Raw genomic sequence first — 25011 nt, forward strand, 5'->3', positions numbered from 1 at the left:
AGCGGTCTCTCCTGGAGAAAGAGTGTGAAGAAATCCAGCTGTGTGTTACTCAGTTCAACAGAGGGAGAGCTGATCCCTCCCTCCCCTTGTGTCAAAACTCCTGACCCCCATTTTCTCACAGGGCGGAGGGGAAGATCAAGCACTGTCGAGTCCAGCAGGAGGGCCAGACAGTGGTCCTGGGCACCTCCGAGTTCGACAGCCTGGTGGACCTCATCAGCTACTATGAGAAGCACCCTCTGTACAGGAAGATGAAGCTGCGCTACCCCATCAACGAGGAAACACTGGAGAAAATCGGCACAGCTGTACGTCTGCGGCTCGGTGTGGCAGGACTGATTTCTTAACTGGAAACAGCTGCAGATCAAGGCGATTATGCTTTCATCCCTCCAAGTTCTATTCAAGCCTATTCTGTCCTCTGGCCTCTTCAGCTGATCCTTTCTGGGATGGGATGTTTTGCTTTTGTGAAATAGTACAACTTGGAAAATGTTGTACGTAGGAATGGCAGAACCTGACAAAAAACATGCTAAACCTTTACAGTGTTTTAGGCAGAAACCAGTTTATATTCTGTTCTTCAGTTATTTATGGTTTTCTTGTAAGGTCTGAAATTGAATCGCATTGTGTGTTAGGTGCGCAGTGGTAAAGATATCACAGGAAAGATGTTTCAAAAAGTTTGTCTTTCCAGGAGCCCGATTACGGATCTTTGTACGAAGGACGGAATCCAGGATTTTACGTAGAAGCCAACCAGATGCCTACATTTAAGGTGTGGCTTCTTCAGCATCAGGCAAGCCCCAGATTCATCCAAAACCATCCACTCTTTGTGTAGTGACTCTGTCTTCCTCTCTGCAGTGCACTGTGAAGGCCCTGTACGAGTACAAGGCCCAGCGTGATGATGAGCTCTCCTTTTCCAAGAATGCCATCATCCAGAATGTGGAGAAACAGGAAGGAGGCTGGTGAGTCAGCAAGGGCACACAAACCCATCAGCTGGTTAAACCCATGGCAGCTAAATAAGAAGGAGGGGAGGCACCAGTTTACTTTAAGGAGTTGAACTGGTTTTTACATCGTGATATTGAGTTGCAGTGTGTGTGGGAACTCCAGAGTACAGTTCTGGGATCTTGCAGCTCTTGTGTTTTGGGATACATGCAGTATTGTCAGAGAATGAGGTGAAAGACTGCACAGCGTTTCTCTTTAACTGGGTATTGTGTGTCCTGTCTGCCTCCATTCACTCTGCAGGTGGAAGGGGGACTGTGGAGGAAAAAAGCAGCTGTGGTTCCCATCCAACTATGTGGAAGAGATCAGCCCCACCACTGTGGAGCCCGAGAGATCTGTACGTTTTCTTGACTTGTTACCACTGTATTTCTGTCTGCAAAAAGAAATGTATGGATTGCAAGGGAGGCTCACTTTTCTCTGGACCTTAAAACATGGTTATTGCGAAGTGTATACTTAGTTAAATGTAACTACTTTACTTTTTCTAACTCTTGAACACCCAAGGGTGAATAAATGTCAATCTTTAGTCAAAAAATATTTAAAGAAACCCTAAAACATTTGTGGTAAAATCTCTCAAAATGGCATGCAATGTCACAGCATGACACAAACTACTGTTCAGTGTGTCCAAGCAAACTCCTAGCTGTGTTCCGGGCCAAGGACTCTGGCCTTCCCATCCCATGACGGTACTAACGCTGGTCTGTTTGAAACTGCAGCCGTCGGCTGAGAACAGCCCGCTGGGAGACCTGCTTCGGGGGAGTGTGGATGTGTCTTCGTGTCACATTGGTGAGTGACACTCGCAGATGATCCGTGCCCAGTCACGACACATAGACATCGTGGGTTACATTGCCCTGGGATGCTACATTTAGTTATCTCGATGCTCGTAAAAAAAGATCAGGCATTTCTAGATTTATTTTTCTGTGTGCCTTGTGTTTGTGACCCATATTGGTGTGTTCTCAATGCTAAATGAACTTGACTAATTATGTACATGTATACTTACTGGTAATGAAAGCTTGAGTGGTTTTGCGAACACATGGCATCCTTTAGCCTTTTGCAGGACCATGAAAGAAAAACACTGGAAGGCTGTTCTTCAAGGCCTGATGGTCTATTGAAGTAGCTGGCACAGCTATGCAGCTCAGCCTTCCTCTCCATCTCCGCTTTCCTGCAGTTGTGCGCCCAGATGGAAAGGGACCCCGGCCGTTCGTCTTTTCCCTCATGACAGCTCCCACACCGCGGCCCGGGCAGGTCCTGGACATCGCGGCCAACACGCAGGAAGAAATGAAGGACTGGGTGCTGAAGATCCGTGAGGTCACCATGACCTCTGAAGCCAAGGTCAGCCGCCCGTCCACGGCCTGCAGTCAGATGTGATGCAGCAGTCCTTCTATAGAGTTGCTACATGACAGCTCATTTGACAAATAATTACCCGTTTCTTTTATATGCACTTGATTTAATGTCTTTTGTACTCTGTCTTGTCTTTTATTTTGGTTTTAGTAAACATTTTCAGCAGCAGATGTGCTGTAGGAGTCTTTGGTGTAACGTGTAGTCTGAGATTCCCATTGCAGAGCACATCAGTGTCCTAGTTTTTAGATCCAAAACGGGCTAGATGGTGTCGAAGGACTTTCTTCACTCAGGTTAGGTGTGGTCAAGCCGAGTCCTTTATTCATGCTCATGAGGAGGATAAAATCATGCAGACCTGAGAGCAGTCTCTCATACAGATCTGTAAAAATCTACCCACACTGAGATGGTAAATGCAATGAGTTTTATACAGCAAATTCACACAGGAAAGCTCACTCTAAGTTTCCATATTAGGAGATGTTTTTTCTCTCTACAAAACATTTCTTTGTAATTGACCACGTTCTTCCTAAGAAGCAATTTTACCTTGCATATAGACAAAAATGAAGTAAGCAAACAGAAGGTGTGAAAATGAACTAGACACTTTGCGGTTGTAATATTAATGTCAAAAGGTTAAATAATATGCTTGAATTATCCTTTTATACTGTTGCTAAGCAAAAGCATATGAGCAAAGGCAAATAGTCACTATATTATATACTTAATAAAAAGTCAAATGCTAAAATTCTTCCTCAATGGGCTGAATGTCCACCTGCCATTTGTAGTCATTCTTCTATTCTTCCATGTTGGTAGCATTCCTTCTAGTCTATACTCTACAGTAACTCTGTGCAGCCTTCTGGGCAAAGTTATTTACCAAGCCAGTGTCAAAACTGGTTATAAAGTAGACATAAACATTGAACTGTTCTTCCTACGTAATATCTGCTTTAATGGTTATTCCAGGACTATAATGGATATATGGACCATTCCTGTTGTTCCATTGAGTCATTTGAATTTGTTTTCTTCAGCTGAATCCTGCTTGGTTTTTCTTAAGTAAACATAAAGTTTTTTAACTATGATAAGAGGACACCAACCAGCATTTTGTAATGTGTGTGTGGTCCCTTGCTGGTAGATGGAGGAGGGGAAGATGATGGAGAGGAGGAAGAAGATCGCTCTTGAGCTGTCCGATCTCGTCATCTACTGCCGACCTGTTCCCTTCGATGAGGAGAGTAAGGGCTATTCTTCATCAAACGATACTCTTTTAGGAGAATGAGTGTTGGATAAATCTAAATATTTCTATTAAGAAGGATATGAGTGATGTATTCAAGGGAGTAATTGTCATCTGAAGGTGACTTTCTAAGATATGGTCCCTGTATATTGGTGTGTGTATGTGGTGGTTAGGCTTGTATTGCTAACATTTGTATTGTGGTCATTTATTTTTTAAGTAGTTAAAAAAGCTGTATCTAAAATCTCACATTTTGATATGCTTTTCATATTACTGCACCAGATAATTAGACAATATTCCTGTGGTACAGGTAAAAATCAGTACTTTATTCATCACATCCTGCTGTCTATGCTCATGTAGATGAAGTAGTTGCTTGATGGATGTCATGCTGAAAGCTCTAACCTCCCTGGTCTCCTCTCCCCTGGCAGAGATTGGCACAGATCGTGCCTGCTACAGAGACATGTCCTCCTTCCCAGAGACCAAGGCAGAGAAGTATGTCAACAGAATCAAGGGCAAGAAGTTCCTCCAGTACAACCGGCTGCAGCTGTCCCGCATTTACCCCAAAGGCCAGCGCCTGGACTCCTCCAACTATGACCCCCTCCCCATGTGGCTGTGCGGCAGCCAGCTGGTGGCTCTGAACTTCCAGACGGCAGGTAGGGGAAGAGAGGGCTTTGTAGGAGCTTTGTGCAGTGTCCCAGTGTGGCCTGGCCTTCTGAACCAGTACACTGCGTGAACCTGTGGTTCAATCCAGATCGTGTCAGTCTTCAACACCTAGAACATTGAGATCTTCTTATGTGCTAAGCACGTTTCAAGAAGCAGTCTTTAGACAGCTTTACCTAGACCCACGGACATTGAAGTGAAATCCCTTCCAGTTCAGTACTTCATTCAAATGTGGTATTCCTCTTAATCCATATTAGAGCCATACATAGTGCGTTCAAACAATATAGGTAATAGAATGTAGAAGGAGAAGAATAGTTTGTATGGTCTCTTACCCTAAAACGAAAGGACCGTAGAGTTGGGTGAGAAAACTGCCCTTTCACCGCTCCTCACAGGACACACAGAATGACTGGTACATGTACTGCCCTCTGTCTAGACAAGCCCATGCAGATGAACCAGGCACTGTTCATGCTTAATGGGAGGAGCGGTTATGTGCTGCAGCCTGCAATAATGAGGGATGAGAACTTTGACCCCTTTGACCGCAACTCGCTACGCGGGCTGGAGCCAATCACCGTTCAGATAGAGGTAGGTAAATGGCGCACTCTGTTCAAACTCGCATTGGTGTACAGGGCAGAAGCATTACATTTTAAGACGGCAAATATTTTCATTTAAGAGAATGAAAGCATTCAATCTAATGATTACATTATCCTATCACTTTCAGTAACCGCTTATCCAATTCAGGGTCACAGTGGCCTGGAGCCTGTCCCAGTAGGCATTGTGTGCAAGGCAGGATATAAGCTGGAGGGGACGCCAGTCCATCACAGGGCACACACAGACACAATCGTGCACACTCTCACATTTTTTACCAGTTAACCTGCCAGTATGTCTTTGGACTGTGGGAGGAAAATGGAGCACCTGGAGGAAACCCACATAAACCCAGGGGGAACAGCAAACTCCACACAGACAGCACCCCAGATTGAACCCAGGGCCCCAGCACTGTGCCACCATGCCTCCCGATTCTAATGATATCCAAATCTACCTCGTGATGGTATTGGCTGCTTTGTTTCCTTCCCCTGAAGTGAGCACAAGCAATGTTATTATGTGTAGTGATGAGAGAGTGCTTTTGGTCCACACAGTCTGAAAGGTCTCTCATGCGATAGGTGCTGGGTGCTCGCCACCTGCCGAAGCATGGGCGAGGTATCGTATGCCCGCTGGTCGAGATTGAAGTGTGTGGAGCAGAGTATGACAATGCCAAACAGAAGACTGACTCCGAAGGTGAGCAATCTTTTGTCTAGTTTCAATGTACAGATTTGTATTGGATATAATATTGCTATCTTGCTAATAACAGCTTAGTTTAAAAATGGGTATATTCATATTTATTAGTTATTATGTACAGTGTATGTATCTAATACAGTATATAGGGTATGATTATACTTGGTTTTGTCTGTGTGCTTTCCAGAAAATCCTTTCTGGTCTTTATACAGATTCAGTAATTGCCTTTGAACGGTTGTGTGTTATGTTCAAAGAAAGAGGCTAAATTCATAGGTATTCATTATATTTAAAATAAAAATAGTTTTAATCAAGGGATCACTGTCAGGTCTGAACTGTTGTAAAACAGAGTTTATGCTCTGCAGGTTGTAAAGGAAGTTGCTAACATAGTTTTGGCGTTTGTTTCGAAAAGACTGATTATACTCTCTCTCTTTGTCTCCAGCGGACAATGGTCTTAACCCTATATGGCCAGTAAAGCAGTTTCGGTTCACTGTGTGCAATTCAGAATTTGCTTTCCTGCGCTTTGTGGTCTACGAGATTGATATGTTTAATGACCAGAATTTCCTCGCACAAGCTACCTTCCCTGTGACCGGACTCAAGACAGGTATGGTGTGTTCATGGAGTGTATCTGGTCTGCCGATGACAGCAGTTTGTCCTGTGAGATTCTGTGGCAGGTTTTCTAAAAGAGACAATTTAGTCAGATCTAGGTCATGACTATCTAGAAACCTCCTTCCTCAATAAAGTCAAAGCTTTAATGTGTGTCATTTCAAAGAAGATTTTTATCTAGTCTAAACACTGCTCATTTTTATGTACAATTTTAATCTTTCATTTCAGACTCTACTCTTAAGCGTTAACATACACTATTAACAAAACAAAGACAAGCTGTCATAGTAATCGGAAATCGGAAACCACAAATACTTGTGCGCTCTGCTAAATCCACATTTTCTGGAAGAGCATCAACAGGAAGTATAGGGGGACTTTAGGTTATGAAACACATAGTTAAACATTTTTGGATTCCCTACTTTGTAACTGGTCAGAGCTGAAAACTGTAAACTTGTAAAACCAAGCGCGGTTGCAATGCGGTTCACTTTCAATATTTTTCCCCGTGTGTCCGAGAGCTCCTTCACCGCAGCTTGTGTGCTCTGTGTTGCTGCCCAGGTTACCGGTCAGTCCCTCTGAAGAACAGCTACAATGAGGACTTGGAGCTGGCAGCTCTGCTGGTCCACATAGACATCTTCAGCGGCAGGGTAAGCACTGGTCTTTGACTGTATTTCAGTGTCCAGGGCTGCATGTGAAGGTGGCAGCTTGTGTTTACAGCCTAGCTCGGGGGTTTCCACGTATTCATACAGGTGACTCGAAATCACATGTTGATTAAAGATGACGAGCACTCGTTTAAGCAGTTGATCAATTAATTCCAAGGGGAAAGCTGGTCCCTGAGGGCTGATTCTGATTTCTTGTTCCAAATGATCTCTGAATTACTTCATTGAACACCACGTATTAAATAGTTGCAGGCTTTTAAAAATTGATGTCGGGTCCTCTTAGTAAATCTGCTGGACTGATGCCCTCCAGGACCAGGGCTGGAGACCCTTGGCCTGGTTGTAAAATAGCTACGGAGCAAATCCTGGGTTCCAGACAAGTGGCAGAGCCCTGAGACGGCCACAAGGTCCGACTATGGAGAACGGTCCCGTTGAATGATCAGTCAGCAAGCGCCTGTCAAGGAAGTGATGGCCCTGCTTCTTCCTCTCTAGCACGAGAATGGGGAGCTGAGCCCCTTCCTGGGCGCTGCCGCGGCCGCCCACACCATGCGGGACAGGCTGGGCGACGCCTCTCCCGGCCAGACGCTGGCCTACCGGGGGCGCGAGGGCTCCTTCGAGTCGCGTTACCAGACCCCCCTGGACGACTTCCGACTGTCCCAGGAGCAGCTCCTGGACCACGCTGACCCCAGAGAAAAGAGGTGGGACTGTCCGTCTGCATCAGGATGCAGTAGCCAACCCTGCTCGTGCTTGAGACCCTGCGTGCTGCTCAGCAGCCACAGGTAGTCGCTGTAGTGTGCAATACCGTCGTCGCATATTCCAACAGGAGATGCTTCAAGAGCAGTGAGCTGTTTTTTTCCTTACGCTTTGTGTCAGCAGAGTGTAAATGCACCTGACACTCCTGTTAAAGCTGACTTATCCTACATCAGTAATATTATTTGCGTAGTGTCAGGTGAATTATGCCATTGCCTAGCACATTTGTTTTTTGTTTTTTTTTTCAATCTTTGGGGGTATGAAATGAAACATTCTGTAATGTAATAACTTTTGGTTTTGGGCTTTACAGGTTAATGCGCAGGACCAGGGTGGGTGGAGAGAATCGTTTGTAGATGAAGCGGGGCCTGTTTCAAGTGCCTCCAGTACTGATGATGTCACTGACTGCTGTGAAAACTGGTTTCTATGGAAACGTTACCGCTTTGGCCTACATTTCAGGCAGCTCTTCCTCTTCTCTCTGTCCTCGGCCTCCCAGAACTGTTCTTGAATGGGGGGGGGGGGGGAAGCCATCAGTTCTGGAAAAAGAAGAATTGAAGTAACGCCTCTGTCTTGTTTTAAATGAGCTTTTATGTGCAAACGAAGAGGAGGAGTCTGATTTGGAAATACCAAGTCGTGCCGACATCTGTTTTAAACTGTTTATATAGTTTTCATTTGTTTCTCACATATATTTATTCAAGTTAGCTGCTTCCCATTTGGATCCAGCAGCTCCTTTTCTGCTCTCAAAGAGCTGAAATTCATTTTTTAGTTTAACAAATATTTTAAAGTTTCATTGTATTACTTTTTTAAAAATGTTCCCCCAGAGTGTTGATTCCACTTCCTCCTGATTTCCACTTTAAGGTGAAAAACAGGCATCCAGGTAAACTACTTTCATGTGCCACTGCAAAGTGGATATTTATTGTCATATAATTTCGGTGTACAACATTTTTGCTTCTTTTACAGTGTTTTTTTCGGTTTATGAGATGAGATAAATATTGGCTTCAGACCCAGCAGTCCTTCAACTCGGGCCTCCTGCTGTAGTTTCCCAAGACAGCCTTCTAAATCAAAACATTAAGCAAAAAATCTTAAAATGGCTTATCTTGCTTCACGAACTCACATTGATACAAAAATTGAGAGCATGTACTCTACATGTAGAATAATCGGCAGGGGCCAGTCATAAAAACACCCCACCCACTAAAGGAACACAAGCGTGGTTTCTTCATTTAGATCAAGCAGCAAGGAAAAGCACCGGTTGATTGGCCCATGATGAAAAGTGGTCAGTTTGTTAATGTTCTCAAAAGGCCAGAGATGTTTAAAATGGCTGCGTGGCGCTGACCGCGCTGTCCTGCAACCGAGTCGAAGAAGGTGTTGAAGGTGTCGTTGGAACCCCCATCAGAGTGATCCCAAAGAAGTGTGAGAGAGTTCATTTGGTGGGAATGCTATAATGTGGTGAAAAACCACAAACGAAGAGGCGTTTTAGAAGCCAGCGCTGTTTCCTGTCCCTCGAAGCAGTGACAGTGGCTTGCAGCACTCAGATGCTCTGTTCAGGTTCCAGCGTTTGAATTACACAGTACTTAAGATTTTATTTTTCCCCATCAGCATCACCGAGCCCTGAAAGTTTAAAAGTTCCAGTCCCCATGAAGCTGTTTTCAATTTTAGCAGGGAGAGACTAAATGGCTAAGCCTACGCTGTACTGCAAAAGTCTTTGCAAAACTCCTTGGTACGCTAACTGTTGTCTTAGAGGGAATATTGACATGGATGCAAAATGTGGCTGAACAGTGTGCTGCTGTTTCAAGCAATTTTTCCTGAATTAATGAAAAACCTGTTTGTCATTTTGTAGCATACCACAAACCATGACTCTGTGTTGTTGCAGTGTTCCGGCAAAGAAAAAGGAATTTTGTCACCACCTGGTTTTGACTGTAGTTAAGTGTTTGGGTAGGAAGACTTTTAACTGTGTTCAAGAGTATAGTAGATTTTAAAAGGAAAAGGTTTTATCATGACATTTCATCCTTTGCTAGTACAAAATGTGCCTTGACGGTTGTCAAGTTTTGTTTTTTTAGTCCAAATTGTTTTTGCCGTATGATTTTTACTGTTCTGTGTCTTTTTTTAGATTACATGCACTGCAGGAATCGGTCAGTATGTTCTCAGAAACCATTAATTCTGATAAAGGGTAGACTTGTTCAGAACCTTAAGTATTTTTTTTCCAGTTTTTCCTTTTTTTTTTAAATCTTGACCAACAAATGAAGTAATATACAGTATAGGAGGACCAAATTTCAGAGTATTCTTTAAAGAGAAAGACCAGTGTTCTCAAAGTTTTTTTTGGTGTTATTTTAACAAGGGGACCAACATTAGCATTAAATGTTGATAGAAAAAATGTTGTAATGGGAATTTTAATACTACCACACAATATCATAAATAGCCCACTACGGCTGTAGTTGATGGGTAACTGTAAACACAAACTTTGACAATAAAAAGCTTGTTAGTCGCAGTTACAATATGCTATCAGCAGATGTCACCCTATCACAGCTTTAGCCAATTGGAAACCTGATTTCTTGGACTTAACTGAAGGTCTAAAACCTCAAAGAAAGCATGTGAATAAATATACTTGCTTAGATATTGTAATCCACTCAATCCAATTTTAAGAAACTGAAGAGGTGCTTGGAGTTCCCATTTTATGCAACCTTTCTCAGACAGGTGCTAGTTTTGACTCTAGTGCAGGAGATTAAATCAGTTGAAGATTGAAGGCAGATGTAAATGAGCAGTTATGCCATTTTTTTATTTAATTTTACCTGGAAGCAGTGTTTCTTAATATAGCTGGGACAAGTGTAATAATTATGCTGCCAAAAACTTTCATTTCACTCTGCAGAGATTACTGATGCAGTGTTGCCGTTGGTCAAGTATTGATGGAATGCATGTCCAAGTTCTGTCTTGCAACAATATCCCTGTTTCAGATGCTGCTGTCACTGACTTTGACGGAGTTCTAAATTAACTGCAGGTTGTGTTGCTGAATTGGCGTGAGAAATGTGTTTGGCGGGTAACCCAAAGAGTACTCGCGCCACTTTGTGAGAAACCTCTACCTGTTTGTTTTCAAGCCTTCCTCCAGTCATTTCGCAGACTGAACTGTCACCACTGTATCTCTTGGCCAGACTGACATTCCCCCCCTTGTGTTTTCACTTGAGACAATGGAGTGTCTTTAAAAAGACCGAAACGCTATGCCTTACAGAGCTGGCCTCTCCGTTGCTGAACAGAGGAAGCACTGGGACAAGTAGTGGAGCAGACGTCCTGTAACGGAGGTCCTTCTCTGGCTGTGTTATGTGAGTCGCTGGTATGAGTCTGTGCCTGTGGACTGAAACGGGGGTACTGTTGCTATAGTTGGCAACTCCCAACAGCTGCTGCCGCTGATCTGTTTTCGCTTCAATGTGCCTCCGTATATATATTGTGAGACTCTTGTTGAATGTCTTTTTTATTATTTCTTACTGTTCTATTTACAAATGAAGCCTTTCTGTAACGTGCCTAAGCTATGAAAATATGTAAATTTAATTTTGCCTTTCATATTAAACATACTCTGCCTGAGAATTAAACTACTTATTCAGCCATTTCAGCACTCTTGCCTGTTTTCTGTATTAACTAGCGGGGCTGGAAGAAGAGCTGAGCAGAGGACTTTTAAAGCCTAGTTCTCAACATGATTTTTATTTTACAGTCAGAAATACAGTTAGTTAATCCAATAGATAAACTTCTTAAAACGAGATGATTTAATAACACGTTTTTTCTTTTCCCCTAAAAGTCAGACAGCTCAGAATCCATGCACTATTTTAATTATCCATTTAAAATACAGTACGGTACACACCCTTTTAACATTTCTTTGCTGAAAACCAGACATGCGGTTTTAAGAGCTACAGTTGGTAAAAGAAATGGAGACAGTTACACGGGGGAAAAAAAAAATCTCAATTCATGTGAATGTTCCATTTATTCTACAAGGGAAAAGAATTATAAATAGACAATGCAGCAGCCCTTGGTATGTATTTTATTCTGATAAAAGTTCGTTTGAAATCTTACACAGTCTTTATATTGAACAACGGAAAGTTAAAAACTGTCGAATTAACGGAGAGTAATTTTGAAGTTGTGCTGAAGTACGGCTTGTGAAATGACACAAATAGAATAAAATCCTCACAGATGTGCCTGGGACATTTAAAAATTGTCCACATCACTCCTACCCAATTGGCTTTTCGACAATCCCTCATTGCCAGCCGCAGTTCTGTCCTGTCTGAGCGTTCTTTTATCAGACCCGCGACTTGTCCTTCCTTCACATGCTGACGGGAGTCCTCTCGGCCCCGTTCCGCTGTGGGCTGAGGAAACCCGTCCCTGCTGGGACCCTGGCAGTGCCTCGCTGCGGCCCAGTCCCGTCCGAGGTCATGAAACAAACTCCCAAAAGCATCCATCTGCAGAGCCCGTCTCACTGCCCACTCTGGCACACAGGGCCTTCGCTTTCTGCTTCTGAAACACAGGGGCACAACAGGTAAATGTAAGGCCTGCTAACGCCAACCTCCTCCCTCCCTCCCTCCATAGGCAGCCAGCTCTGGGAGAGGAACTCTAGGCCTGGGACCAGGGTTTTACAGGCTTCTCTGAATTAACTTAAGAGCATAAAAAAAAGAAGATGGGGCTTTTTATCCACCAAAAAGCTCTTAATTACAATCCCAGCTAAAGGGCCACCCCTGGAGTAACCCATCTCTCATATATAATGAAGAATATTTGAATATTTTAGTTATGTTTTCAATCAGGAATTATGTTGGGTTTATTTTTAAAAAATGTACATGGCACTTCAGCTTGCCTGTCTAGACAAGCCACACACCTCTTTCTGTTTCCTCCTTCATGTGGTTCCTGAGCTCTTATCCATTCCCCACATTCACTCCCAGAACAAACACAACTAAAACTGATTAACTGGCTACCCTCCAGCTTCCAAGACCAGCCAGACAGCTGTTTCCCCACTTATTTTCTTCTTATTTCCACGTGAGAGTGTTCTTTGAATTGACATGAAGCTGTAAACATTTTCTTAAACATTATTCCCCACTACTTTGCCAAAGACTCCACGTCTAAGATGATTTGAGGGCTATGAAGAGTATGTTGTCTTACAATGATAGTTATTAAATATCTGAAAAACAGTATTTGTTTCACTGCAGATTTGTCTTCTTTCCCCAAGACCATAAACTAAAACATTTTCTAATTGTTTCAGTCATTAAATGCCCTTGTTTCACGTGGTTTATAGGAACTTCACCACCGCTAAAAGGTTGCAAAAGCAATTTTGAATCGCAGGTATGTTTTTTTAAGATTGTCGGTAGAAAATGTACTGCTTTATTTGTGGGGAATAAAGAAAATTTCCTTATTTCCTTATATTGGAATGAAAGGGGTTCTTGTACTATGAGTTATATTTTGTACAAAATTAACACAACAAAAAATACAATATTGTTATAGAGTTATAGAGGCAAACAGCTCTACACGATGTTCCAAAACGTCAAGTTTTAAAATGCAATACAGCACCATTAAGATTTGTCCTAAATATTGAAATACCATTTTATATTGTTCATACTAACTGCCTTGAAATACATATAAAGTAATACACACAAGAATTCCTTCCATGTCTCACCTAATGTATGCTCCTTGGGCTTTGAAGACTGCAATTCATGTGCTTGTGTTGTTTCCACCTCGCAGCTCAGGCTTTTTTTGGACAGTTCCTCTTTTACCTCTTGGTCCTGGGCCCCCTCTTCACTGCCCGTCTCTACTACTTTGTCTTCCAGTGGTCCCATGAGCAGGAGCAAATGTTTGACAAACCACTGCCGTACCTGCTCCTCGCTCAGGCCGCTGGAATCCGCCAGCCCTTTGACGTGCTCCTCCTCCAGTTTCTTGTGACTGGCCAAGTAGTCCGCCAACACCTTTGTGTCCTCCTTGCCTTCCTCCTCCACCATGCGCTGGTAGCTTTCCAGCCACTTCAGCTGCCCGTTCTTGCAGACGTAGCGGCTGTCCCCGAACCAGCGCACCACCTCAGGCCGCGGGAGCCCCGTCTGGGTGGCCACCTCCTCATACTGCGTGTTGCTGGGCCACTGAGTACGGGCAAAAAGCTGTTTGAGCAAGTGGAGCTGCTCGGGTGTCTTCTTACTGCGCGGAGATACAGAAGGAAGCGTTCTGGGGCTCTCTGTCGGCGCTGGAGAGCTAGCCTCTGCATCAGGCTTGCCATTGGACTCGGTGACCTTCAGCATCTTGAGGTTGATCTTAATGGGGTTCACCTTGGGTTCGGAGGCGGACACCTCCTTCTGTTTTTCCTCCTTCCCCCGCTTCTGAACACCCTTTCCTCGTGAGGGCTCTTCCTTTTCCTCTTCTCCCCCCTCCTCCTCTTCCTCCTCCTCTTTTTTCTTTTCCGCAGCCACTTTCTTTCTCCGCTCTGAGAACCAGCCATCGATCTCGCGGCGGGTCATCTTTGTCTCGGCCCGTAGGCGGTCCACCTCCTCTGGAGACGGCAGGGGGTTCTGGGTAAAGCTGGCTTCCAAGGCTCGCACCTGCTGTGGATCTCTTTCCTTGTAACGGATGGCGGTGAAATCGGGGGTCTGGTGCCACGATGATCGCCGAGAAGGAGTGCTTGGCGTTGCCTGCTGTTGTGGCTGTTGAGGGGTGTGCTGATGTTGTGGGGATGTCGGGCTCCCCACAGAAGAGGGACTATCTGCAAGATCCAGGACAGAGTTCCCGCTAAAGAGCCCCCCTGCAGAGGAGCGGGTGCCCTTCAGGTTACGGTAATGGTAACGCCGGTCACTGAACCACTTGCGCACCTCCCGGATGGTCAGCCCTGTGATTTTGGTCAGTCTCTCCACTTCCTCCTGTTCGGGGAACTGGCTGCGTAGAAAGCTCTGCTTAAGGGCAGTGAGTTGCTCTTGTGACTTCTTGTTCTTGTAGAAGCTGGGGTCCAGTATACTACTGGGGAGAGTGCGAGTGCTGTGGGTGATGTTAGCAATGGTTGGCGCAGTATCCACCACTTTAGTGCTGCTGCTGCTGCTACTGCTGCTGCTGCTGCTGTTGTTGACGCTGCTGCTGTTGTTGCCGTTTATGCTGTTACTGCTGCTGGTACTGGTGCTATGAATTTTGTTGCTATTGCTGATGCTGCTTATGATGACGCTACTGCTGCTGCTTCCACCGATGCTTACTATGGTGCTGGCCCCTTTGTCAGCCACAAGAGCAGTGCTGGGCCTGGCTTGCAGCTGAGGCTTGGCTGCCATCTGAGGCTTTGGGGTGACCGCCAGAGCCATAGGGGCACTGCTCACCTGGATGCCATTAGCCATCATGGGCTGAGTGACTATGACCCCTCCTTGCCCTACTAAGCTCCCTTGAATAATATGAGGCATGCCATTAGAGCCTAACGGAGCAGGCAAGACGGTGATGGTGTGCGGGTGAGAACTGTGGTGTGGCGGGGCTGTCTGAATGATTGTATTGAACATCTTCCGGCGGGCATCCTCAATTTCTTCCGGTGACCAGCTGATGCCCTGCTTCAGCCGCTGAGCCGTGAACCAAATTTTGATCTGTTCTTCGGGGTACTTCGTGACCACAGTTAGGTAGCAGAGTTCTGCCTTGGTGGGGTAGGGGAACTTACTAAACGAGGACTTGAGGTAGCTGTTGGTGTCCATTGCTGCATTATAAGCCGGGATGCTGCTCAGGGGAATCATGACCTTGGGGAGATTTTTGGAGCTAGTTGAGGACAGTGAAATGGGAGCTGGCTGTTGTAGGCTTCGATTCTGCACCACAGATACCACTTGTGTGATGGCAGTCTTCAAAACTGGCAGTGCATTTGAACCATTCACGATTTGTATTGCAGAAGGGAGGGTAACTTTGCTGGGTGGTCCATTGTGGACAATTGTAGCCATTGCTGTCACTGTGGGGGTCTCCCTTTTCTCGGGCTCTTTGCTGCAGCCTGTGTCGGGCTCCTCTACTGAATGGGACACAACAATCCTCTTTGGCTCCGACTTACCTTTCAGCATCTTCATAATGGGTGTCTTGGTGATGGAGATCTCGGACTCTTTGGCCCCCTCAGGGCCCGCTTCACCAGCAACCACAGTCTGCTCTACAGTTGTCTTCTTGTCTTTCTTGCTCACCTGCAAAGTTACACCTGTTGAGCTGCCCCCGGGGACGGCACTTGGGTGTGCCCGGGCATTGTGCAATGCCAGGCCTTCATAGTTCTTGGTAGACACTCCGCATTCCAGGCAGCAAAAGCTGGGCTCAGCCCGAAAGTTGGGGTGACTGCTGTTCATGTGATCCAGAAAGAGGTTGAGGTCCTGAGACTCAAAGTCACAGGGTTGGCAGGTGTATGGGCCTCCACACCTCTGCGCATGTCCTACGTCAGTTCTGGTAGGCTCGCACGGTTCCATGGGATCGGGCCCAGCTTCTTCGCTGGGAGGGAAGAGGTCTATGCTAGGTGGGCTATCTGGAGTTCCTCCTTCTTGCTCCAAGTCCTCCTGAATGTGCATGCTTTTGACTGGTATCATGCATGGTATGGTTGACTTCCTCTTGCTAGCCATGGCTCCAAAAGACAAAAGGACAGCTCAGTGACGACTGAACTACTTCTGTGCCTAAGGAAGTGTCTCAGTGCCTTCGACGAGCCATGAAATGGGGACAGTGTAGGCTCATGACCTTCAGGAATGTCTTCACACTGTAAGTGAACTGGAGAAACAGGTATGAGTGAAAAGCTACCTGTGGAAGAGAGGAAGAATTAAAAGCAATTAACAAAACACAAAAGCCTGAATTTGAGGTACCTCTGATAACAAACAACTTTTGTATTTTTTTGGTGCAAAATTCAATCTAAATTGTAATGAAGGAAAAACAAAATGTCAACTCCCACAAGTAACTGCAGTACCACCAAAAAATGTCATAATGGGCTGCATTTTGCATAAAACCATAGATGCTTTAGATAGAACGGAATATCCTGTCAACTGTTTACATCATGATATGTTTTGCTTCTCGAATGTTTCAGAATTGTTAGCCTCCCTGTTGCAGAATTTCAACCAGTCCCTTAACCCATAAGGGCATTTTGCCCATCTGTAAGGAACAGTCGTCACTGGGCCCTCAGCCCTTACTGCATGAAGGGCTCGTGCTACAGTGAGCCACCAGAAAGGCCAGACCTTCCTTAAAGGGACTGTCCAACACTATCAAATATACAAACTTTGAAAACACTGCGTCGTAAGCCTTTAAAGGACATTTAGAGTGTCCATTTTTTTAGATCAATAATAAACTGACAGAATAAATACTACTTTATCTTGCAATTATAATTGACCAATATTTATACAACAGTAACATAGACTGCCAATGGCCCTAAAACACATGGAAGACCCTGCTCACTGATATAGTGTAACTGATAGTATAACAAAAACACTTTCTGAATACATTTCTGAATGCATATGTAATTAACATATGTACAAATCTGCATTTACCTTACATGCATAACTCGGCTTCTGCATAAAGTGCTACAATAAATCAAAATGTAGCTTTCCTTCAAGATATTTTGCAATGGCCAACTATACCACAGTCAGCTGGATGCATTATCGTGTATTGTGTGTGTACATAACTATAACTAATAACTTATAGTTATGTATGTACTAACTAACTAATAACTAATCTATAACTAATTTGTCTTAGAAGTGACAACTATAATCCTTACTTGAATCCTTAATTGAAATTTCTGACACAAGCACAAGACAAGCAGGAACTGATTTATACTGTTAGAAATAAAACAGTGCTGTTTGGACATTTCTATTGGCTGTGCACGGCCTATGGTTAGGACACCTATCACCAGCTGAGCCTGCTTTTATCAGGTGGTTTTCTATTTTACTCTACACACATGTACAGCCCCCCCTCCCCCCTTCACTTCCCTGTCTACCTCCTAGCTCAAGCCTTTCAATCTCAAACCTCAGCTGGGTACCCATCTATCTAGCAGCTCACTTATTAACCACAGAACAGTTTCCTCGGTTTCAAAATCTCTCAACCTCTCTGCTATCAGTGCGCCTGTTGACTAGCCAAGTGAGAGGAAGGGAGCTCTCTACAGTCTGTCCTCTACTTATAAACCTTCTAGGCCGAATAGTCTGTGAACAGCGCTGCGAAGGTGTGACCACAAAGCTCTTGTTTTCAGCTGTAGTAACTTACTAAAAAAGCCACTGCCTTTTCCTTCAGTTTTATTTGCAGGAACCGCAAGGGTTTCAGTGTGAAAACGTAAGCCTCCCTCTTTTGCTGACATTTTGTTCATTTTTTTTGTACCTTGTATTGGACTCCCCCTGCAGAAATGAGAGAGCAGCAGCTACTGTCTCACCCTGTCAAAGCTAAACCCACAGGACAGAACAGAATTCTTCCCAAGCGGTTTATAAACAATCTCATGGAGTATGCTAAGAAGAAATTTTCCTGCAAATGGATATACAAAGGCCTTTGCTCCTACCTCCCCCCCCCCCCCCCCAAAAAAAAGCTTAACTTAAAAGCACCCCTGAAAACAAACGCTCAAGGTTCTCAATGTCCTGACAGAGGGCCTTTTAAAACTGCCTTGTGGCTGCTTCCTGGTAAAATCTAGGTCACCGCCATTTTACTACTCTGTAATCCCAGTCCACTGCGTCCAAAACACACTCGTTCTGCCGACGGAAAGGTCATGGTAGATTTAATCTGAGCACTTTTAACCCTCAGAGGGACAGCAGCGCAGAGCACGATGGAGTCAGAGCGGATGGGATCAGTCCATAACCACTCTCCACTAGCCCTTCCCCATCATCACTCAATCGCTCGTTTTCCACACCACGAGCTAGCAATTTAGAGAATTATATTCTGTGTGTATTTAAACCCAGTAATATCTAGAAGGTCAGAAGAAGTTGTGCATCTGACTACAGCTCTCCCGTAATGCACTTCGATCCTTTTTAGATTCATTTCTTCTGCTCTGCCCCCAAAGGAAATTTTCCATTCCAAACATTGTATAGAGATAGTTTCCAATTTCTGTGCTACGTCATGTAAGACACAAATAGGCCTACTCCCCCATTAGTCACTAAGCACTTTCAACAGAGTTATACAGGAAATTCCAAAATATTAGCGAGACACAAAATCTATTTCACTAGGCCTTTTGGAGAAGTTAATTCCTCCAGAATTTTCACAACTGGTGATGTAATAAATGATACCCAGCTCAAGAAAAGGGGTTACAACTTGTTCAGATCAACAAGTAAACTAATCTTAATATATTTACGACAAGAATGTTAAAACTACAGAAAATTTTAGAACGGAGGCAAGTCTTAGATTGGAAGAATATACAGTACTTGAAATTTTAATAAATGGTCTTTCATGGCTAAACATTAAAAAGTCCAACCCACCATATTCAGTAATCCACTCGGGTGAAGCTCTGGTGTCCTGCGTCACACTTGCTTAGAGTGCAAGTTAGGACTGGGAACACTCTCACCTACTCCCACTCTGGATAGGACCCCCGCCCATCCCAGAACCAAGGTGGACAATTTTGGACATCCCATCTGAACCAAGCAGTGTATGACCGGGAGGTGGTAGGAAACAGGAGCACATGGAGAACGTGCAAACTCCACACAGACACACGCCTTAAGCCAGAATCGAACCCGGGTACCTGGAGCTGTGAGGCTACAGTGCTGCAATCACATCACCGTGCACCCCATATTCAGAAATATGGGTCACACATTAAATGACGTTATGATGACTGGAACATGATTAGGAGCAGAGTATTGTAGTGCACTGTGTACTTTAAATACCCCCATGTGGTAGACCATGGCTAACAGATCCAGGATCTCCTCCAGCTGTGACAGAACCCAGCATGTTGGCTTAAACACATGGCTACCTTTTTTAGGGCTCCCACAACCCAAAAACGTACTTTTTTTAGAAAAAAATGTTAACGTTTGAAATCGGAAATGAGAATGTGAATCTTCACGTCCCCCGCACGTTCACAGCTAAGTATAGAAAGGAATTCATTTTTATACTACACAGCACCTCACCTAACGGCACAAAATACTGTAGGTCCCAACACAATTACAAGCTCCTGCAGCTCAGTGAAAACTTCACGGATCTTTCCCGGATCTCAGCAGCACTCCCACCTGCGAGCATGACTGCCAATAGTGAATTCAAGCACTTGGTTTAACGCGGCGCAAGCTAAGGAGAAGAAGAAGAAGAAGAAGAGATAGGAGGATGGCAGGCCCTGCAGAAGGGGTTAACCGCAATGGAGAGTAAATGCCCCAGAGGGTTGGGGACACTGTGTTCCGTCTGAGGGAGAAGCGCCCTGTAGCAGGCTGCCACTCTGTTCTGCGTGAGGGGGCACACGCCTGCCAAGACTCTGGGGTCACATGACTCAGACAAAGGAGCTGCTGGGAAGCGTGTGTGGGGGGTCCTGAAGCAGGGCAGTTAGCTTGGGATGGGTGTGTGTTTGGGGAGGGGGAGGATGTGAATACCCACGTAGGAAGAAATGAGGTGTTTGTGCCATTTCGTACTCGCACTCCGCACCTCCTGCCTCCCAAAGGCACGAACACACACGAGTGTGTACGTGTACATACTCTCCCTCCGCCGCCTCCTCGACCACCAGAATTTCAATCTCTGAACACGTCCACAAGGAAGAACACAAGAATCTCAACAATGTATTCACCATATTCCGATACATCAGTTCTTCAGTGATCACGCCGATGATAAACTCAACACTGCCAACTTCACAGACACACATAAGCAACGACTAATGTCATTTTCTATGCAAAGTACTTCTCTACTAAAGTTGCACGCTGCTCTTTCTAACACTTGCTTTAATGGCTCATTATTAAGACAATGATTGCACTAGAGGCCTTATGGTCATACATACACCGCCCTTAAAGACAATGTGATTTACACCTAAACAAAATACTGCTGCTGGGATGCAAACTTAAGTAGCAGTGAACTGGGATAAAATGGTTAATACAAAAACTGTAAATAGCAGTGAAAATGCAAATAATGTTCTTCAGATAGGTTTTATAAACTTATATTGTGTAAAAGACCTCTGACAATGGTGCAATGCATACATTTATTCTCCCGTGCAGTTCCGTTTTAATATAATGTTTGAAGGCCTGTTAAAATGTCAGTTTAATAACACTTAAGCCTACTAGTTATTTAATGCGGTTTCAGGCCCAGTTTTTTTTTTTTAACTTTTTTTTCCTGGGTGGTAAATTGGAACTCTTTACAAGAGTATAATTTAAACATGCGGGTCGTTATTCTCTCTTCAGTGCTGCAGGGTCTGTGCTGTGCTGTGATTTCTGCAATGTGCTGCGGAGCTCCAGATGTTGTCTGGCAGCTCGCACTGCAGGTCCGGCCCGGTCCGCAGGGAGAGGCATGCAGTGCTACTGATGTGTTAACATTGCCATGGCAACCCTCACCACACAGACAACCCACCCCCACCAAGTCGCTCTGAGCCTTGTTTTTCTGCACTGCTATGGCAAGCATGTCCTGCGATACTCCTATTTCCATGCTGTGTGATATGTGTTTCGAGGTGTGGTTTTTGGACAACCTCCTACACTTACCAGACTCCAGCCTTGCACTTTCTATTTGTGTATTGCTGACCAGCTAGTCAAAAAAGTAATTCTTTGTCCGCCTCTTACACAGGCTACCCTACTGCCACATTTCAAAAATAACACACCAGGGGGTTTTGTATGATACAAGCAAATAATAATGCACAAAAGAGCTCTGTTAGGCCTTCAATATTTCATGTTTCTAATTATAGATTTTACTTCACACTTTTTAAGTTCTTTATTTATTTTATTTAAAAAAAAACAAACCTTAAATTACATTTTCTAAAATTTGCAATGCCAACTCACTAACTGCTCACCAGCAATTCAGATGTTAAACTCTTTAAAAAAAAAAGATGGCACCCTACTCTGTGCCGTCTAATCTAAAATGGCTGACGTCCTAGCCTCTAAACACACGAAGCTTTGCCGGCTCCTACAGATAAAAAAGAGAAAGCACAGGAGAGCTTGTTTTATTTACTGTTAAAACCAAAAGCTTTAAAACCTAAAATTTTCCATCGACAAATTTCAGCATCTTCACATATCCTGCCTTGTAACAGGAGAGCCTGAGATCTATTGATTATGCAGCATATGCAGCAGAAGGGCGAGGTTAAAAACAACATTTTTAAACTAAAAAAGGCTCAATTATTTTTTTTAAAATACCTTCTCTTACTGATAAAAGACTTTTTCATTAATGCTTTACAGCTAACGTAAAAAGGTAGCCATGGGAAAATTGAATGCATGAGACGTTCTTGGGGGATTGTGCTGTGAATACTGCTGGCGACTGCAGAGCAAAATGCTAAAAACAACACAGCATTCCAGCATCCTTGAGATGTGAACTTCATATTGTAATTTTGCATTTGCAGTTTCAGCCTCAGAGAGATTGCGTCTCATCTATTTGTTTTATTTATATTGGCATGTCAATCAACCAGTAAAAATAGAGCCTTAACAAACACATAAAGCCCAGAGGATCTTGGGGATTTTAAAAACACGTACTGTACTAAAATGTACCGGACTCTGTCTTCCTTGTGTAGTTTAAGAAGTTTAGAAATTAGGGTTGTTTAGCTGAGCTGCAGATTACCAGTGGCCAAGTGGTGTGGGGTGGAGACTATTTGCTTCAATCATGCATTCCTCCAGTGATAAGCTGTGTGCCATGAGAGATACACTGCAGCTAAAGCTACGCATAAGAGATCAATTAAAACATTATAATTCCCTTGGGGAATTACCAAAAATGGCAGGATTTTACACAGAAATGTTGTCCTACTATTACAGTTCAGAAAAGGGAAACAACTTGACCTTGTTTTATAAATCAATAATGGGAGCTGATGTAGCACTGGTGCTTAGCCAACAACTCTGGCCATGTGGCTTTATGTTTTACTTTTTGCATGAGAACAGAGAGAGTCTCCTCTTGCTTTTGCAGATACATATGAGACAGCAAACTTTTCTAAGTCCCAGTATGGACCGAAGAACCTAGGATCAGAGACACTGGGGTCTCGTGTTTGAGCCCAACACATTAAGGAGTTCTAATGTAACCCTGTAGAACTCACAACTCATTGCAATTAAGATCTTGCTGGCGCGTGGACAGATCATCAATCGCATTGGCCAAACTTACAGTATTTAGGATGTAGCTCTGCTCTTTAGGCTGAGGAAGGGATTGAAGTGGACTGGGATGAACTGCCCTAGGACTTTTGTAAACAGCAATGGAAACATATCTTGCTTGTTAACTTTCTTATGTTCTTATTAATCTGGTTTTATTTGGGTCAGGACCAGACTGGTTCTTAGACTGGATTCAGACAAAGTTATGGCTTGTTGTAAAAACAGACTAACTCCTGGGAGGTTAATTAGTGAAACCTAAGAGGTAAATTCTCAACCCATCACACAGACCGATTTTCAAACTGCATTTCATCAAAGTCCTGGTACAAAAAGAACCATGCCTTTTTTTTTTAATCAGTAGGTTTAAACAGATATCAGATGTTTCTGTTGCATAACTGTACTCGAATTTCAAATTTCCAAATCAGAACTAAACAAAAAAGTCCCATATGAGCTTTTTCAGATTTTTTTTAGTTTAATTACTCAGTACTGACTGGTACACATATGAGTTATTTCTGAATTTCTTTTTGCCTTAAATTAAGTGTTGTGTAGGCCTACAGTAAATGATCTAGAAGACAGTTTTGCTTTAAATATTTTAATGAAAGGAAACATCGGGGAAAATGGGACTTTATTTACAAAAATTGCTTTTTAATATATTGTTCTGCTTTGTATCTTTCTGATTATACTGAAAGTAAGTAAGAAGCAGAGTATCCGTGGAAGTACTAACATATTTCAGTCAGGCCTCGCTAAACTTCACTTTCACAGCACAGTGAACATTTCCCTGCAGTTCCTAATGTAAACCACGAAAAGGCAAGATAAAGCCACTTAAAAGGCTATCACTCTCAAAAGCCAGTCCCTGTTAAAATTTTATTTTACGCATTCACTTTTGGCCAATGAAAACGGTCTCATACATACATTCAAAATCTAAAATATTTGTAAACATGTTGCGGAAATTCAAAATACACCAATTCAACGTTTTTTTTAAAAAAAAAAGGTTCATGAAAACTGGAATGAATCAGTAGAGGGAAAATCTTCATTTACAGGAAAAGTTTGGGTCATAATATGCAAAGAGCATTTTCTATAGCTCCATCAAACGCGGATGACCAATCTCTACATATATTTCAGGCGTCCTAAATCTCAGCCAAACTAGCGGCTCGTAGCAATAATTCACAGGCTAGTGACAGCAACAAGACTTCAGATGCGGGCGCTACAATGTTATCCTATATATATATACATGAGGCAGCGCTTAAGATAGGAGGTACTGTAACTCCAGTTAGTTTAAGTCAGCAGTGTACGAGGGCGCAAAGCCTGCAATACTGAGATGCGTGAATCCTTCCTGATAACAGAAAGAGAGCCCGCGTTGGGTCGTGGGCTTCGCGTTTTGCTCCAGCTTTTACAAGAGTGGAGTGAAACCCTGGCACGTTGCTGTGGCGCACGCACACACACACATAACAACAAAATAGCTGCCGAAGTCTTGAGTCAGCGCCCCCCACCTTCTGTCGCCATTTTAGACACTGGCGCTGCCGAGCTGCTGTAAGGCTGCCTGGCGCTGTTATAGGTAAATAACACAAGTACTGGCAGCGCAACTTCGGAACGGGTAAAAACTCCCTCGGATTTCCTCGGAAGAAAACGAATCAAAAAGGCACGCTTACCTTTCGGTAGATCGAGCTGGAAAATAAAAAAAATAGCTGGAAGTGTGTGTTTTTTTTAAATATATAAATAAATACACATAAGACGAGATCGGGGGGTCCCGGCCGGTGTCAATGGTGATGGGGCAGGATAGGGGGGGGTTGGCCAACCTCTTTCCTCGGTGGCGCAGGGTGTGAGGTAAACCCGAAACTGACCACGGCGACGTACAATTGCCCCGTAGACCTTGTTTATTTCGGATCGATCTGAGCAGAAACGAGAAGGGAAAAGAAAATACGACGTACCCAGGAACACGTGATCGTACAGCGTCACCCACCAGCAAAAAAAAACACTGATCGGCGAGAGCTGGCTACTCTTCTGTACTGGCTCGTTGGCAGAGAGGCAGAAAAAAAAAGTTTTCAGAGAAAGGGACTGAAAAAAAGAGTTTAATATAATTTGCATGGGGTGGTGCATCAAGTAAAAACAATACAGGTAGCAGAATCCTATGCACTAACATCACTGTTTCTGAAATATGGACCTCTCCTTTCATTCATCAGACTCGGAAAATCTTTCATTCTCACTGCAATTACACTCTTAAACAATGCAAAGTAACTACCTTGGCTCTTGCTTCTTATCTCCTGTAACACTACTGTATTCTCTTTCCTTTTGGTGATGTTTATTTGTCATTGCGTTGTGTTTGACTGTGCCGTAAAACAAATTTCCCCGAGGGGACAATAAAGCTTGAATTGAAAAATTGAAATCATTTGATTTTTTATGCCTGTCATGACAACCACGGTCCGCTGTACATTATTCA

At 43.8% G+C, this 25011-nt stretch overlaps 2 protein-coding genes across 4 annotated transcripts in view; one reads left to right on the forward strand and one right to left on the reverse strand.

Annotated features, from left to right (window-relative positions):
* plcg1 (phospholipase C, gamma 1) overlaps positions 1-11051 on the forward strand; it is a 40181-nt gene extending 29130 nt beyond the window's left edge. For both annotated transcript variants that reach the window (XM_088608294.1, XM_088608293.1), the window contains exons 20-33: positions 122-302; positions 680-757; positions 844-947; positions 1228-1321; positions 1695-1764; positions 2147-2310; positions 3437-3533; positions 3958-4182; positions 4623-4771; positions 5347-5461; positions 5898-6059; positions 6614-6702; positions 7204-7409; positions 7772-11051. In XM_088608294.1, the coding sequence (XP_088464420.1) occupies positions 122-302; positions 680-757; positions 844-947; positions 1228-1321; positions 1695-1764; positions 2147-2310; positions 3437-3533; positions 3958-4182; positions 4623-4771; positions 5347-5461; positions 5898-6059; positions 6614-6702; positions 7204-7409; positions 7772-7814 (1777 nt within the window). In that variant the 3' untranslated portion in view covers positions 7815-11051. The remainder of the gene's footprint in view (positions 1-121; positions 303-679; positions 758-843; positions 948-1227; positions 1322-1694; positions 1765-2146; positions 2311-3436; positions 3534-3957; positions 4183-4622; positions 4772-5346; positions 5462-5897; positions 6060-6613; positions 6703-7203; positions 7410-7771) is intronic.
* A 411-nt stretch (positions 11052-11462) lies between these two features.
* zhx3b (zinc fingers and homeoboxes 3b) lies at positions 11463-24751 on the reverse strand. 2 transcript variants are annotated; one of them, XM_088608296.1, is made up of 3 exons: positions 24503-24751; positions 13097-16179; positions 11463-11949 (listed from the first exon to the last, which is right to left on the reverse strand). In XM_088608296.1, the coding sequence occupies exons 2-3, from the start codon at positions 16005-16007 to the stop codon at positions 11909-11911; spliced, it is 2952 nt and encodes a 983-aa protein (XP_088464422.1). In that variant the 5' UTR covers positions 16008-16179; positions 24503-24751; the 3' UTR covers positions 11463-11908. The 2 variants fall into 2 exon arrangements, with proteins under 2 accessions (XP_088464422.1, XP_088464421.1); XM_088608295.1 differs by lacking the exon at positions 24503-24751 and adding an exon at positions 24224-24496.
* Positions 24752-25011: the final 260 nt, after the last annotated feature.

Source organism: Lepisosteus platostomus, chromosome 15 (assembly GCF_059453375.1).
Source record: "Lepisosteus platostomus isolate fLepPlt1 chromosome 15, fLepPlt1.hap1, whole genome shotgun sequence".
In the NCBI taxonomy this organism is placed as follows: Eukaryota; Metazoa; Chordata; class Actinopteri; order Semionotiformes; family Lepisosteidae; genus Lepisosteus; species Lepisosteus platostomus.

What these genes read in the sequence shown, in the direction of transcription:
- zhx3b (XM_088608296.1), bottom strand. Translation starts at nt 16,007, where the DNA reads ATGGCTAGCAAGAGGAAGTCAACCATACCATGCATGATACCAGTCAAA. An exon ending in GCCCAAGGAGCATACATTAG is followed by an intron (nt 11,950 to 13,096) that starts GTGAGACATGGA and finishes CCTGTGTTTCAG; the next exon opens with AAGCAGAAAGCGAAGGCCCT.